The following is a 17,632-nucleotide window of genomic DNA, read 5'->3' as shown; positions in this document are numbered from 1 at the left end:
ATTTTGCACTCCCCACAGGGCACGTGGGATCTTAATTCCCCAACCAAGTATCAAACTCACGTCCCCTGCATTAGAAGAGCAGAGTCTTAACCAATGGACCACCAGGGAAGTTCCTATAAAGGATGTTTTAAACAAGTATTTTGTAAACTGTGGAGGCATACTTTTCGTTGTTGTTGTTGTTGTTGTTTGGTCGCCAAGTCATTTCCAACTCTTTTGCCACTCCATGGACCGCAGCCCACCAGGCTCCTCTGTCCATGGGACTTCCCAGGCAAGAACACTGGAGTGTGTTGCCATTTCCTTCTCCAGTTGATCTTCCCGTCCCAGAGACTGAACCCTCATATCCTGCTTGGCAGGCAAATTCTTCACCACTGACCCCCCAGGGAAGCCCTGATACTTTTATTAGAGGCTAGAAATTTTTTCACTGATTTATTTCCAAAATGAGCTAATTTAATGTATCAAAAGACAGTTGTATCCTTCCTTAAAAAGAAGTTAAAAATAAATAACTTAGCATTTTGATTGATGTATCACTTTCTTATGAGTTTGCTGAGTAATCCCTTATATTAACCAGATGACTATTGTGACAACAAAATGACATAATGCAAATAATGCAAGTAAACCACTCAGCACAATGACAAGCTCATAGCAAGAACCCTGTACATATTAACCATCAAAAGTGAAACTGTTGGTCACTTAGTTGCGTCTGACTCTTTGCAACCCTGTGGTCTGTAGCCCACCGGACTCCTCTGTCTATGGGATTCTCCACGCAAGAATACTGGAATGGGTAACCATTCCCTTCTCCAGGAGATCTTCCCAACCCAGGGATCGAACCCAGGTCTCCTGCATTACAGGCAGATGCCAAATTAAATTTATGACTTACATCAATTGTTTCATCATCTTTTTCTGGCCTCACCTGTACCAAGATAGAGCTGCTGCTGCTGCTAAGTCGCTTCAGTCATGTCCAACTCTGTGAGACCCCATAGATGGCAGCCCACCAGGCTCCTTCGTCCCTGGGATTCTCCAGGCAAGAGCACTGGAGTGGGTTGCCATTTCCTTCTTGAATGCATGAAAGTGAAAAGTGAAAGTGAAGTTGCTCAGTTGTGTCCAACTCAGCGACCTCATGAACTGCAGCCCACCAGGCTCCTCCGTCCATGGGATTCTCCAGGCAAGAGTACTGGAGTGGGGTACCATTGCTTTCTCCGCTAGTAATTATTTAATATAACTATGAAAATTAGCATAGGCCTATGGACTCAGGAACTGAAACAAAAACTCTCAAAAAACCAGTAAAAATGAACATTAGCACCAAACTCATCAGGGTATAATGAGACTTATTGAATTACTTTTTTGTACTTCTATTAGACCAAGAATTATGAAAATTATGCATGGAGATGAAAAATTTAATCAAACAAGTTAAATGCTTAGCAAAATAAAGGTTTATGAGGAAAGAACAAAACTGGAAATATTTAATAAAAATACTAGTAAGGAAGTAATTTAGTAACAGACTCTAATCAAACTTTGGCAATCCGAAGTTATATTTGCTTGTAACATCAAGAAGATGGAGGTATCATTGGGTTTCACAGTGAAAGCATTATACTAGACCAATTTCCTCTATGATGCTCCCATTCAACTAACATTAAGGTTTGTTTTATACATCAAAGACGCTTCTAACATAATCATGAAAGAATGTTTTAAAGCCATAGTTCAAATGAAATAGCATGGTTTCCTAGACTATCATAAGCACCAATTTTCTATATATAGGACCATATATGCCAGCTAGCCTCCATTTCAAACGCAGTTCACTTGCGGCTACAGTCTGGTTATATAGCATCAGAAGACATGTTTACTGCAATACTTAGCACCAGTAAAAGGAAAGAATCTGAGCAGACCAATTAGTGTACTGAAGGTTCTTATATTTTGTTCTTCAGCCATTTAAAAAGGGCAAAAAGGAAGACATTTATTTCAACAGACTGTTTCAACATATATACCTCAGAAGTAAAAGTAGTGATAATTACAAATATTTATTCTTATCACAAACCAAATTATAACCTGAAGAAACTGCATAGAGGAAACAGTGTACTTAGTAGTCACAGACACACAACTTAGGAATAAGTCAGACCTTGAGCACGAACTTCCTTTCATCACTAAATAGCCTTGCTACTTTGTGCAAAACTATTTAACCTTCACAAAACCTCAATTTCATCATATACAAATGGACGTATTAATTAATTTCCCAGATCCTGAGATGTCCTTGAAAAATCATACAACATTTCTAAATTAGGATGAGTCTGACAACCGATATCAACAGAAACTAGACAGCCAAGAGGCAGAGAAATAACTTGACTGAGCATGTGTAAACCAACCTGTGAGAAGCTATTTCTTTATGTGATTACACACTTCAGCTGAGTTGTTTACACTGGTGTCAATGTACTCACCTGAACTTAAACTTAATTCAAACTCTTAAAGTATCTTCAGAAAGATCCCACTATGACGTAGCAGTGAAATGAAAAATTATTGTGTTCACAGAAGATTGCAAGTCACATGCAATAAAAGTCAACTATTATTACCAATTCTCTCAGACTAGACCACACATAACATTTTCAAAGGTTGAAGAAAAGTTGTTATGACCAATTCATGGAGCCAAACGTCTAAATGCCAATACTTCAGCTGACTTTGAAGAAAGGATGCATTTACAGTGATATGTACTTTAATAAAGGCAAAAATATTTACAAGTTTAATCAAACAGAAACCCACCAATGAAATTAACTTTCTCTGATACGCTTTTGCAATTACAAAGGTTCTGAAGAGATCCTTTGGCACAGGTCATAAAAGCCACACGTCAATAGGATGATGCACATAGCTGCTACTGTGAAAAGGGGATTCAGAAAAATCTTCAGATTCCCAAATACAAAGGTTTCGATTCAAACACTGGTTACAATGCTAAAGAAGCTGGAGAATGAAGAAATGTTTACTATCACTAGTTGGGGGTGGAGGTGTGGGGATAAAGGAAGGGAGGGAGTTGGGAGGGAGGGAGGGAGAGAGAAAGGAGAGAGAGAGGTACTCCCTCCCCTAAAAAATACATCCTCCAGTCACCGCCTTAAAGACACAAATCCAGTAATATCTACCTTCAATCTTTCTGGTGAAGATTAAATGAGATCGTAAATAAAATGCTTGCCACAGTGCAAAGCACACACCAAACTCAACTGAACTGACCTGAAAGCACTCGCAGTAAACACGCAGTGAACTGTTGTTGTTATTATTATTAGTCACACTAAAAAAACCATTAATTTAAATAATGAAAACAACATTATTCTTTACTTTCATAAGCACTGTCCAAATATAGTGGCTTAAACTACAGTAAGAAAAATAATTTTGTGGAGTTTTTTTAATTCTCTAATTAAAAAAAGAATTTCACTTACATAATTACAGCAAGAACTAGTTTGGTTAAGTACTGGGTTGGCCAAAACATTCTTTTGGGTTTTTCCGTAACACCCAAATGAATTTTTTGGCCAACCGAATATAATAAGGTAAACCTTATAATATAATATAAGGTAAACCTTATCTAAATTGGCTATTAATATTGTCTGTAATCATTTAACCCCAGGTTAGCCTATAATGGTAGTTGTTGGTATGCTACTTCCTGGTTTTGTCAGTCATTAAGATTTTAAGTCATTCTAATACAACTGCCAAAATTTAAGTTATGAGAAAGACAGCAAGTTCATATGTATTTATCTACTTTTTACACAAAGTCACAGCCTAGTAAAACAAAGCTAAATTGGGTAAGCAGATATGTTTCCCGTGAATCATACAAGTTTGTTAATAATTTTAATTAATTTTAATTGATTGCCAAATTTTTATATCCTTTTAAAACCCAGATTTTCAGCTTCCCATGAAAAAAACAGAACCTGGCGACACAGACTGAGGATCTTAATAAAATCAGCTAGAGTGGATAGCATGGGCACCCTCACCCTGCCCGACCTTCTCAGATGGCCATAAACTCAAGCCTATCCCCTTTCACCTTCCAAATTTTCTTCCTGGCCTTTGTCAATATTTGAATCTCCAACTTCTGATGTACACATTTTGACTTATTTTTCTAACCTGGAGTTTCGGAAGAATTGGACAGTGGAGCAGAGGCTTCAGCTAAGGCAGCTAACGTAGCTAATACTGACGTAGAGGAGTTTCCAAACTGAACAGCAGACACACCCGTTTCATCTACAAGAAAGGAGAAAACAGGTTTGAATCTTTAAGGAATTTAATCTAGGGCATTTTTCTGACAAACTACTTTACTTTATTCAACTGTTAAATGAAGCTTGGATAATATTAGTTTTGGGAAAACAAGCTTGGATAGCATTAGCTTTTGAAAGGTCATATTGTAAGTATGTTTTGCAGTATCACCTTTCTTTAGATTATTTTTCTCATAAAAGTTTGATTTTTGCCAATTATAAGAAAGAAAACCAAGGTGGCTAATATAATCTTACCCTTATTCTCCAACAGTCCTTTCTTAAAAGGATGTATACCTACTAAAGCATAAAATCCCAATAGCTATCCTATATGCATCTCAATACCTGTTGCCTTGGATGAATTTTCTGAAGATACCAGACCTGTTAGGTTCACCACCCCTCCAGGTCCAATGATAAACTGCGGTGTTGCAGCATGTATCGTCACAGTGTCGGGACTCTCTGGGTTTGTGTTGATTTGGTTCTGCATAGCAATCTAGGCAACAAATTACCAGAGCTGTTTTTCAGAATTACAACCAGAACATACAGCACAGACTTTTAATATCATACAAACACAAATATAAAGGAAGATTCTGTAATCCAAGAATTATATAATACAAATGAAAAGCTTTGTTTATGGTCTATTGAAAGTACAGAAGTAAATCATAGGTATGGATTTATATCCTAAGTTTCCTGATTAGATAAAGCAGCAAAAATCCCATGTGAGGAGAAATTAGTATCTGAGAGACTTTTACAGAACACAGTTGAGGGAACTCCCTGGTGGGCCAGTGTTTAGGACTCTGTGCTTTCAATGCTAAGGGTGTAGGTTCAGCTCTTGGCTAGGGAACTAAGATCTTACAAGCTGTGCGGAGGGGAAAGGAAAAAAAAAATATATATATATATATATATACACACACACAGGTATGTATTACAACTGAAAGATATTCTGCTGCCCTGTAGTTAGAGAAAACAAATTATTTAAATCAAAATTATGTTCTCTACTATGTTTGGCAATATATAACACTACCTATATAAAGCACATCCTTCCCAATTGTTCTCCATCCTCAATTCTAGGCCCCAAACTGCAGTCAGAAGAAAAAAAAATTGAAAGAAGCACAGCATGTGTTTATTTCCCTGAATATACAACATATTTTAAGTAACTAGGTGAAGTTCAATAGACTCATATGGTCTTATAGAAGAGTTCTACTGGGAAGAAGAACAAGAAGCAATAAGTAAAGAAGATAATTTACATCAATATTGTCTAGCTAAAGAAAAGAGACGTAATGCTGGTTATTAGGAAAACTTGTCCAAAAGCCATAAATAACTGTGTTCATAAACAGACTTTTTTGAGGATGAAAAAATAAACCGATCAGAATGATGAAGACTACCATTACTCACCAAGGGGACATTATTATGGTTACTTAAAAAAAACTTCAGTGGGAGGACAACAGAGTTGAAAAATGATATGGTATCCAAACATGCAATAAAATAATTAATAGAATAAAATGTCTAGAAGGGAATTCAGAACCTTAAAAACACCGAAACTCATCAGTTTATCTAATCTTCTAATGTTACATGCAAAGACTATGGTCTTATAATTAGGAAAATAAACAGTAATGAACAAAAAGGAAGTGAAAGAGGAATAGGTCTGTCCAAAATAATGTCCAAAATGAAAAACTATAAGCTAAATAATACCCTGAGGAAACCAGGGTCGAAAAAGAAAAATCTATCCTGTTGTACATTGCAACATTATTTTCAATAGCTAGAACATGGAAGCAAGCTAGATGCCCATCGACAGATGAATGGATAAAGAAGTTGTGGTACATATACACAATGGAATATCACTCAGCCATAAAAAGGAACACATTTGAGTCAGTTCTGATAAGGTGGATGAACCTAGAACCTATTATACAGAGTGAAGTGAGTCAGAAAGAGAAAGATAAATATCGTATTCTAACACACATATATGGAATCTAAAAAAATGGTTCTGAAGAATTTATTTACTGGGCAGCAATGGAGAAACAGACATAGAGAATAGACTTATGGACATGGGGAGAGGGGAAGAGAGGGTGAGATGTATGGAAAGAGTAACATGGAAACTTACATTACCATATGTAAAATAGATTCCCAATGGGAATTTGCTGTATGGCTCAGGAAACTCAAACAGGGGCTCTGTGTCAACCCAGAGGGATGGGATGGGGAGGGAGATGGGAAGGAGGCTCAAAAGGGAAGGGATATATGTATACCTATGGCTGATTCATGTTGAGGTTGGACAGAAAACAACAAAATTCTGTAAAGCAACTATACTTCAATTAAAAAATAAATTAAAAAAAAAACCTATAAGGTAAATAGTTAAATCATTCATATGACAGAGACCTTTATTATTTTCTATTTTAAGTTAAAGCCAAAAGTTACCTGTAGTATCTCTGCTAAATCTTCATTTCCATTGTCTATTGAAATATCAAATGCAGTTTTACAAAATTTACTTTGCGTGTGTACATCAGCACCATATTTGATTAAAAGTTCCACCACCTCTTGATGATTGTGTTCCGTGGCCCAATGTAAAGCTGTCATCTTCAACATGTCCTTTGCATTAACATCAGCACCATGCTATAAAAATATTTCAAAATAAGAAATTTCTAAAATATGAAATATAAAAAAGTCCTGATATGAAAATACTAACCATTGTGCTTTAAACCAAGAATTTGTTACTAACATGATCAACTCTTATTTCTGTGTGCTGAATAATCCATGTTCCCAGAATCACCACACATTTGTTACTTAGTCAGTTTCCTATCATGCTGGCTTTCCCAACTGCCTTCTTTCTAATTTCTCAGGAATACAGCAATTATTGTTTCAGCCACCCAGTCATGAGCATGAAGGGCTAAAATGGCATAAGGAGTGAAGGAAAACCATATGGCTTCCTCCAAAACCCTCCATCCCCTTATTTACACAAAAATATCCTTTGCTTTCAAAACCAGTGCAATATAATGAATTAATAGGGATCTTTCTAGAGGTACACAATTCATAATGGTAGTCACTAGACATATGTAGTCTGAATACAGATGTTGTGTATATAAATACACAGGAATTCAAAGACATCACACCAAAAAAAGGATGTAAAACATCTCAGTAATAATTTTATACTGATTCATATTGAAATAATTTTTTATATATACTGAATTAAATAAAATATAATATGAAAAACTTTTACTTTTTAAATGTAGCTAATAGAAAATCTAGAATTACATATGATTTGTATTTATGGCTTACACTGTATATTTTTTAGATAAGTTGATCTAGAGGCTAGAATAAAAAAGATTAAGAATATCTACATCTAAAAAAAAAAAAAGAATATCTACATCTAACACTCTCTGTTTCAGAATTTTCTCTTTGGCATTTAGATGATTAAAGAAAAAGCCCTGTCCATACTAGTTTGTTTGTTAATTATCCAAACTAACATTCCCTTCAATGTACATTTAAAATGTGTTGAGTAAGACAAAGTTATGGGTCGCTGATAGCAAAGACCAAGATCTAAGAAATAAACTGTCTGACTTAACTAAAAACATACATACAAAATTTTTCCCCCCACAAAATAAAACTTTAAGATAATTTTCATTTAAATGAATGGTTACACACAAAAAGTGAGATAACAGGCATAGAAAAGGCAGACATTCAATCAAACTGAGACAGGCTGGGACCTGAGACCCTTTGCTGCAGTGCCTACACCTGGACAAATACCTCCTCTAGCAACAGAATACAGAGAAACCATGGGGACTAAAAATAACTGCATGTGTGATTGGGGCAAATTATGAACATTAAATACAAAACGACCAAAATCCCAACTGCCACTTCTGAGGTGCTGGGAGCAAAAGCTGGGTGCTATACACAGCTCCAGCAAGGGGGAGGGCAGTCCACTCAAGCAACCCCTCCTACCTAATGGCTGGACTGGCCCCTACCCTCACCCTATTTAAGGGACCAGCTTCTCCCTCCTCAAAGAATGAGCAAGAGAACCTGTTACCTATTTTCACTCCCTCATGCTGAAGCACAAGTCCCTAAAAAGCCCTGCCTGAATTTCTTTTTCTTTTTTTTTTTCCTGCCTGAATTTCTTGTCTGGTCTCTTACTAACTTCTATTGATTAAGGAGTCCAAGGACCCTGGCCAGTAACAAAACTAGTTCCCTTCTCCCTCTTACAAAACCACTATGGTTTTATAAACCTTTGTGGGCTGACTTTCAAAAGCAGAGTAGAAAAAGAGAACACATACCTTAAGCAAAACTTCCACTATGCTGGCGTGGCCCTCAGAGGCAGCCATATGCAATGGCGTTCGGTCCACTTTGGTTCTGGCATCTCTACTTACACCAGCTCGGAGTAGTACTTCTGTGGTGGAATAATGTCCATACTGTGCTGCCAGATGAAGTGGAGAAGTTCCCAGCTACACCACAAGAAAAAAAAAAAAAACCCACACGTATAGTCATTTTTAAATATAATTCTATTTCTACCTTATATTTTATATATTGTGTCCACAGAGCAAGCAGATTATCTTTTTATCAAATGTTAACAACAGTAACTCAAAACTGAAAAGGAGTAATTTTTGCTGATCACAGTCTCTTCAAAGGAACCTTCAAGAAGTCCCATTCGTTTCTCAGTGAGGAAGAAAAGTCAATATTTTATTTAATTCAAACGTGCTGTATTTTTTTATCAGATCAATAGTCTAAACAAAATTAATTTCATCAGAAATTAGAGTTTGAGAAATTTTTGAGTACTAGGATGTTTTCCCTATACTACTCACACAAAACTTCTTTTCATCTATGAAACTCATATCAAATAAATGCTAATGTGTATTTTTACATTAAACTGTTTCATAGGAATTACAGCACCTCAGTAATCTTTTTAAAGGAGTTCATACAGTCATTTTTCAAGGGAAAAATCTAATCTGAGGTGCACTGCCAAAGGTGAGTTAAGACATATCCAAAATTCACAGCAGAAACTAACACAACACTGTAAATCAACTATTCAGTTCAGTTCAGTCGCTCAGTCATGTTCGGCTCTTTGTGACGCCATGAACTGCAGCACGCCAGGCCTCCCTGTCCATCACCAACTATATGTGCCAATAAAAATTTTTTAAAAAAGAACCAAAACAGAGCCCAGTTCTCCTGAAATTGATTCCATGTGGCCCAGTCACTACATTAACACAACATTCATACAGGGGAAATACATACTAATATGTGAAGAAGAGCTTTATCAGAGGTATAATTTTTAACAGGTCAAAATTAGAATTACATTATATCCCAAGCATTTAGAAGCACAGAAAGTCCCTACAACTCTATGATTATCAAGGCATTCATTTTAAAGAACCAAGATAGTTCACTAGAACACGTGATTTGCTAACACCACTACAGTAATAATAGCAACTAAGGCTTCTGTTTCCATAGCAAGCACTATTCTAAGGCCTTTACACTTATTATCTCATTTAATCTCCTTATAACATAGGTACTATTACTATCCTCATTTGGCAGTAAAAGAAACTAAGCACAAAGAGGTTATTAATATGCCTGAAGTCACACAGCAAGAGTCATAATACAAAGCTAGGCATGTGCTCTTAATACATGGTAAAAATGGAATTCACTTACCCTTGGAATACTTATTTTAGTACTATTAAAAGCCTTGTATTTTTAAGGGATGTTCATTCCAGCAGATCAAAGAAGATTCTTAAACAGTCCTTTCTTTCTCCATATTCTATTCTGTTTCTTAAACTGGCCCTTTCTATACTCTTATATTCTAATATTTAATAAGTATCTCAGCAGCCCATTTAGCAGCCATGAGCTCTACTTAGTATGCTATAAGGTTTATTTTTTCTTCTTGAGACCTTACCTTTTTGGTTGATGATACAAAAAATACATATATATATTCATACATATATGTAGTTTAAAGGGAAAAAATAAGGTAAACACCATCACAGTCTAGAAATAAAACATTACCAAAATTTAAAATCTTTCTACATGCCACTCCCTAAAAAACCCTTCCCTTAATCCCTGAAGTTGGGATAAACATTGTTTTACTTTGCTTTTTTTATTATTACTATATATCTCTAAGTAATATACTTTGGTTCTGCCTGCTGAGCTTTACTTAAATAGAATCACATTTCATGTATTTCCCTGAGACTTGCCTTCTTTTGCATAACATCCTAAGATTCACCCATGTTGATGAATTTAAGTGTGGTTCACTTATTTTCTATGCTTTGTAACTTTCTACCAAGTGAATAAGCCACAATTAATTTAACCAATCTATTCTGAACATTAAAATTTCTAGTTTTTTGTTATTATGAATAATGCTGCTACTAAAAATAGTCTTATACATGTCTCAAGTTTATTAACAAGAGTTTCCTTTGGGAATATTCTTTGAAGTTCAATAGCTATTCCTTAGGGCAGGTACATATTCAGACTTACAAGGTACTGCCAAATTGTCCTCCAAAATGTTTGTATCAATATATGAATCTCCTCACCAATAGCTGGTACTGCCAGACTTCTTAATTTTGTTTTTGCTAATCTGGTGAATATGCAATAGTATTTCATGATTTTACTTTGCATTTGCCCAATTTTAATGTACCTGAGCATCTTTTCATGTTTATTGATCATTTAAACTTTCACTTTAGTAAAGTACCATATCAAGCTATTTGCCCTATCTCCTTTGTCATTACTGTCATGGGAATTTCTATGTATTATTGACAATTTTTCTTAAGGTTTTTGGGTGTTTTTTCAAGGTTTTTTTTTTAATGGAAGTATAACTGATTTACAGTATTATATTAGTTTCAGGTATATAGCCTAGTGATTCAGTATTTCTATAGATTATACTTCATTAAAAGTTATTATAAAATAATGGCTACAATTCCCTGTGTTATACAATATATCTTTGTTGCATATCTATTTTATACATAGTTTGTATCTCTTAATCCTATATCCTATTTTGTCCCTCCTGGCTTCTCTCTCCCTACTAGTTTGTTTTCTATATCTGTGAGTCCAGTTTCTATTTTGCTATATATATTTATAGATTCCACAAACAAGTGGGATCATACAGTATTTGTCTTTCTCTAACTTACATTGCTACAAATGGCAGAATCTCATTCTTTTATAGCTGAGTAATATTCCACATCTTCTGTATCCATTTTTGTGTTGGTAGACACTCAGATTTCTTTTATATCTTGGCTATTACAAATAGCACTGCTATGAACATTGGGGTACATGCAGCTCTTCAAATTCAGAGTTTTCATTTTTTCCAGATAAGATACCCAGGAGTGGAACTGCTAGATCACACTAGCAGTATGATACTAGTGGAACTGCTAGATAGTTCTATTTTTAATTCTTTGTGGAACCTCCACACCATTTTCCATAGTGACTGCACCAGTTTACTTCCCCATCAACAGTGCACAAGAATTTCCTTTTCTCCACATTCTAGCCAATATTTATGTGAAGATTTTTTTGATGACAGCCATTCTAATAGGTGTGAGGCGATACCTCATTGGTGTTTCGAAGGCTTTTTTTTTTGTCTTGATGTACTACAGGATCACAATGATGTGTCTAGATGTGTACTGATTGTTTTTATTGATCGTGCTGGAGATTTACTGGGTTACTTGAATCTGTGAGCTACCATCTTTCACCAGTCTTGGGAAATCTAAACCATTATCTTTTAAAAATAATTTCATCCCTATTCTCACTCTCCTTGTAGATTTATGATCAGATATATGTTAGACTTTCTCACACACTAGCCTTCAGGACTCCTGACATCATTCATATTTTCTATTCTTCTCTGTGCTGCACTGTGGATGATTTTTATTTACTAATTTTCTCTTCAGCTGCTCCTCATCTGTTGTTAAAATTTTATCTACAGTCCTTATAAGTCTGCTTAATGCTATCAGTTGTTCCAGTGGGTTATTATCCAAGTTGCTTTGTGTCCCTGTGTCTTCAATTATTTCTGAACATTCATTTTTCGTGGAATTTCATTTGTGGATATAAAGTCTGGGATGAAGTAGGTCCCTCCAAAAAGGATATTCATTTGCTCATGTCAGAGACCTGGGGAAACTTCTAGTCCAAAGATCACTTTAAATTCATTTTTCACTTCATGGTTTTGCAGAATATATAAGTATTTATTAGTTAAGGCCACAAATGTTTGACTCCAAATTCACATCAACAAAAATTTTCCTCTCTCCATTTGATACTTAGATCAGGCCGGTTGATTTGTCTTGCAGTATCCAACAGGGGCAAGGGCAGGCAGGAGGAAGGAAGGGTATTTCTGGTTTACCCTTACCATGAAGGTACATCTCTCTGGGATTCCAGTATTATGGGGAAAGTATCTCTATAAGACTTCTCTGTGTGAGCAGTCTCAGGTCTTCCTCTAAAGTCACCTATGCCAGGGAGGTGGGAAAACCAACAAGCAAATAGACGTACTGAGTCGGTAAATGTTCTAAGTGTGAAATTTCTCTGGCTCTGGCCTTCGCCTGGTTTTTCAGGTTGATAATCCCTGTCTAACTCATTGGTGGACTAACAATTTTTTTTTTTTAATATTCAGTCAAAAAATCTTTATCTTTTAAAGACAGGTGCTGAAATCTATGGATGAAACAAAATGGTTCCTGAAATTTACTTTAAAATAATACAAAATAAAGAAAGTAAACGGGACTACAGAGAAAACAAGACTCATCTGATTTGATAATTTTTGAAGCGTATGCAGGGGTTAATGTGTTTGAAATTTTCCATAATAAAAAAATTTGTTCTGAATAAAAAATAAAAAAGAACATGGAACAAGTAAGCTAAAAACAACAAAATCAAAACTCTGGAATTTTTAGTCATTACCAGTGGGAGAATTAATCCAGATTCTTAACTCTCCATACTACCAAGAACATCCCTTTTGATTTACCTGCAGAATTGAATAGTTAAGGTTTTTATCTTCTTCACAATTGCCTTCTATAATTACTAAGAACTCCTTCCCATATCTTTCTTCCTTCTGGGTCATGTTTGTAATAGTTTCACAAGTATCAATTGAAATGCAAACACTTTTACTTTTTAGAATCAATTATAACATTAACACCAAATTTGTTTTTTCTGAATTATAAATTCTATCTATGCTATTTATAAGGCCTTTAAATTAAATCTCAAGCAGCTACCTTTTACATTCATCCTACATTACTGAAATGCATAATTTAAGGAAAAATCCATGGTTGGACAGAATATTTAGATAAGGTTGTCCAATATTTTTTTAAAAAAACTATATAAAAAAAAGCTGTAAGTCTAAAACTGCAAACAAATTTGCAAAGAAAAAAATTACTTTTCACCATTTATAAACACAATACTGACTAAACTTTTAACTGGAAAAACAAAAAGTGAGAACAAGAAGAAAGAAAAAAAAAACCCACAACGTTAAAATCATTCTTTACCCAGTCTGTAGTAAAAGGAGCTCCATTAGCCATCAAAATACGAACTTCATCATCTTGACCTGCTCGTGCCGCTTCTAAAAGCTTCTTTCCCAAATCTACCAGGGACATCTAAACAAAACACAGGTGAATTTAACATCTCCATTTATATATTATGACATGACTTCTTTCCCCTTCTATCTTTATTAATAAGTCATTTCTCAATTATCTCTTTAAAAGGTTGTGATATAGTTAATCTGAAACTACAGATCACACAAAAGTAATTTTTATTTGAACTTTGGAAGCAGATTTTTCTTTCTTATTAAATTTTTACCTAGGGTAATAAAATTAGTTTGAATTCTCTGAACATAGCTAGTAAAAAAAAAAAAAATAGAAGAGGTAAGAGGTAGAGAATGCTTGTCTAGAATGTAAAACTAGCAACAAACTGTTTTCACCGGAGGAGCTGCAGCAATAAAATTAGCTCGCAAATATAAACATAAATAAAGTAAATACATTACCCTCTTTAACTGGTAAAAATTTAAAATAAATCTATCATAATTTTCTTTTGTAAATGTGCTCAGAACTTGAAAATAAGTATTTTCAATCCTTGTACAGGGATTTGCATGTATGTTCTTTCAGAAAAGGCACAATTTACATTTAATGACAATAAGGAAAAGAGAGTCTAACAGTATTATCAATAGAGTATGTGTCTCACTAAGCATCTATAAAGTAAGTATGCCCTGTAACTGAAGTCCTGAATACAAGATACACAAGGTATCTGAAAAAAACTAACGTCACAGTCTATGGGGTGGGTGTGTGTATTGTCTTGAATAAGAAATACTGAAATATCTGTTGGGGAAAGAGCATAACAGGAATACGTAGGGAAAGAAGATTTTTAAAGTATCAGAAATGCTCGAATCCAAGGGAGAAGAAAGTTCCCAAATCCAGAAAGACTATTCAATGATGTTATATGTATCCACAGGAAAGGCAACAGGTAGAATACGAAGGTTGTATGGAAGGGAAGATAGACAACACCTTAAATTTACACAAGAAACATGACTGGCGCATGAATTTGTCTCAAAAAGTGAATACTGTTTGAGTTGAGGGGAAATAAATTATAAGAGAGGAGTGTCAGGTTGATTAGTATATCCCAGTCTGCTATGAACAAGTATTATCTAGGAAGAGGGGAAAGGCGTATGTGTTGAGAAGGATGTCGACAGAGCTCAGAGAGGTTATTTATACCAGAAAGGAACAGAATGCATCACACATAGAGGTGTTAGGAAATCTAAAAGGGCTGGTTAAAAAATGTCCCCAAAAGAACATGTTTGTGCTTAAATTATTCTATTTTTTAGTAGATTTCATAACACAGAAATACCAAACAGAAAGAGTAACCAGGAACAGATGTTAATACTGGGTGACTAGGTGAGATGCTTATGTCCAAAACAGGCATTTGTCACTAGACAGGAAAGAATTTCTTATAGCTGTTCAATCTGTAAGAATACAAATAATTCATAATATAACCTACGTGAAAAATAAGAAAAACAACCATATGCTCTTGTGGATTTTATGGGGGGGTGGTTTATATGCCTTTTTGTGACACAACATTTTCACTCTTGAGTTTCTGATATTCTTTTCTTTTTCCTCCCATTCTCTTATTCATACCTTGCTGTAGTCACCGGAACCCAAAATATTCCATTATCCCACTAAAAGTACTAAAATCAAAAGAGGTTATTGTTCTTCAATGAAGAATTTTTCCTAGGGAATATGTACCAGCTGGATGTGAATTAACATCATATTCACTAGGCAAAGAATCTACAATAATAATGTCCTACACTAAAGGCTGCTGCTGCTGCTAAGTCGCTTCAGTCGTGTCTGACTCTGTGCAACTCCATAGATGGCAGCCCACCAGGCTCCGCCGTCCCTGGGATTCTCCAGGCAAGAACACTTGAATGGGTCGCCATTTCTTTCTCCAATGCACGTAAGTGAAAAGGGAAAGTGAAGTTGCTCAGTCGTGTCCGACTCTTCATGAACCCATGGACTGCAGCCTACCAGGCTCCTCCATCCATGGGATTTTCCAGGCAAGAGTACTGGAGTGGATAAGGTAAAAAAGAAAGACCCCTGTTCTACAGAGGCAGAGCAAAATCTAAACTGGCCATACTAACAAAGATAGTAATGGATGACCAAAATTTCATATTAACCTGCTTTTACAATGAAATAAGTCTTTCCCCCAAATATGCATTTTAAAATATGTCTTCAGTTCAGTTCAGTCACTCAGTCGTGTCCGACTCTTTGCAACCCCATGAATCGTTAAGCACACCAGGCCTCCCTGTCCATCACCAACTCCCCAAGTTCACTCAAACTCATGTCCATCGAGTCGGTGATACCATCCAGCCATCTCATCCTCTGTCGTCCCCTTCTTACATAGTAATAAATCAATCTGCATTCATTCAGCACACATACTGCCTGGTGGATCCTTTGGCTATATGGAGGCATTTTAGGGATTACTTGGGAGGAAGGATGGGATGAATACTTAACCTTCATTTAAAGGGCAAGTGTCAGGGATACTAGAGGTCCAGCAATGCCGGGAACAATCCAGTATGGCAAACAACTGTCACATGTTGGCTGACTTTCAAAGGTCCCACTGAATATATCTAAAACTAGAAATAAATAATAAGTAAACACAATGTATTTTCCCACAGTATTAATGAATCCCAAATTTTCTAGAATGCAACAATTCATCTCTTTCATTCAGAACTTTAAGAGTTTTTCACCATTTTGGAAAATGATGTCACCAATGCCAATACCACTTGGGTACCTGAATCGCCAATATAATACTACACTGTAACCAGCTTTCACAGTTATTACATTCATAGTGATTCTATGTACAGGTACAAGCATTTCACTACCTTCTGCTTCATCTAGTGCAATCTGCTCCAGTACTTACATATTGAAATACACATATTATTATAAATTGCTTTTCTTCTACTTCCCTTTATATTGAAATTAGGGAGATACAATGATTTTTAAGTTGTACAGATAATATTAACTATAGCTTTCATTTCAAGCTAGGAGAGTATGCAAAATAAAATATTTATTATAAAAGCAAAACTAATGAATATAATAAGATTGAAAAATCAACAGAAGAACATACATGTGAGATCAAATAAGACCAAAGTCAAAGATGCTCTAATTTTCTTGTCAAGATAGTAAAAGTTAGGATGATAAAAATACTAAAATATAGCAATTTCACTCATACTTCTCACCAGACAGGAACCATGAACACTACAGTAGAATAATCGACCCTTAGAGGAGCTCAATTTTGTTAGGACAACAAAATTGACCAAGGGGACCATAGCTCCACATCAAGCCATCAGTTTACTTACTTCATTATCTATATATTAAATCCTCAGAGATAGACTTAGATTTATATAAAATCACTTAAAGACTTAGCAGAAAAGATTGCTTTTTTGCTTTAGCAAAGTGGCAAATATCTTTCCCACAAGCAAATGGAGAAGCCTAATTCAATTCAATAAATTTTAATGAAGGTTTAAAATATTTACTGAAAATATATTATGTGTATGGTACTGAATGCCACTTAGTTTAAAACTCTCTTCTTCTTGAGAAGAAAACACAACAAAACCCACTGCAAAAAACTCCCTCTTGAATTTCTTTACTATTTCTAAAACAGCTTATCATAATCTGATATAAACCATTTTTAAAATCCAATTAAAATGTATGTTAATAAAATCAATAGAAGAACTTCAAAATGTCTATGAACTAGCTACTTTTGCTCCACAGTACCTGCTGAGAGGGCCATCTAGTGGTAACAGAACTTACTACCAGTAATTAATTTGAAAAGTCTTTTTTGTTTTGAATTTCTGTAATTCACAGTTCAGCAGTAGCCACAGGACTGGAAAAGGTCAGTTTTCATTCCAAACCCAAAGAAAGGCAATGTCAAAGAATATTCAAACTACCACACAATTGCACTCATCTTACACGCTAGCAAAGTAATGCTCAAAA

General features: G+C 35.2%; 1 protein-coding gene across 10 annotated transcripts in view; it reads right to left on the bottom strand.

The window, feature by feature from the left end:
* The window catches only part of GABPB1 (GA binding protein transcription factor subunit beta 1), a 77,281-nt gene that overhangs the window by 23,803 nt on the left and 35,846 nt on the right, over window positions 1–17,632 (bottom strand). For 4 of the 10 annotated variants that reach the window (XM_024997553.2, XM_024997557.2, XM_024997551.2 and 1 more), the window contains exons 2-6: window positions 13,637–13,744; window positions 8,477–8,644; window positions 6,627–6,821; window positions 4,560–4,707; window positions 4,093–4,206 (exon numbers count right to left, since the gene is read on the bottom strand). In XM_024997553.2, coding sequence (XP_024853321.1) covers window positions 4,093–4,206; window positions 4,560–4,707; window positions 6,627–6,821; window positions 8,477–8,644; window positions 13,637–13,744 — 733 coding nt within the window. Of the gene's footprint in view, window positions 1–4,092; window positions 4,207–4,559; window positions 4,708–6,626; window positions 6,822–8,476; window positions 8,645–13,636; window positions 13,745–15,444; window positions 16,118–16,147; window positions 16,270–17,632 lie in introns of those variants that run through there. The other 6 variants (NM_001075804.2, XM_024997554.2, XM_024997555.2 and 3 more) reach the window with 4 other exon arrangements.

Source organism: Bos taurus, chromosome 10, assembly GCF_002263795.3.
Source record: "Bos taurus isolate L1 Dominette 01449 registration number 42190680 breed Hereford chromosome 10, ARS-UCD2.0, whole genome shotgun sequence".
Taxonomy (NCBI): Eukaryota; Metazoa; Chordata; class Mammalia; order Artiodactyla; family Bovidae; genus Bos; species Bos taurus.
This window is presented reverse-complemented; position numbering and strand designations above follow the sequence as displayed.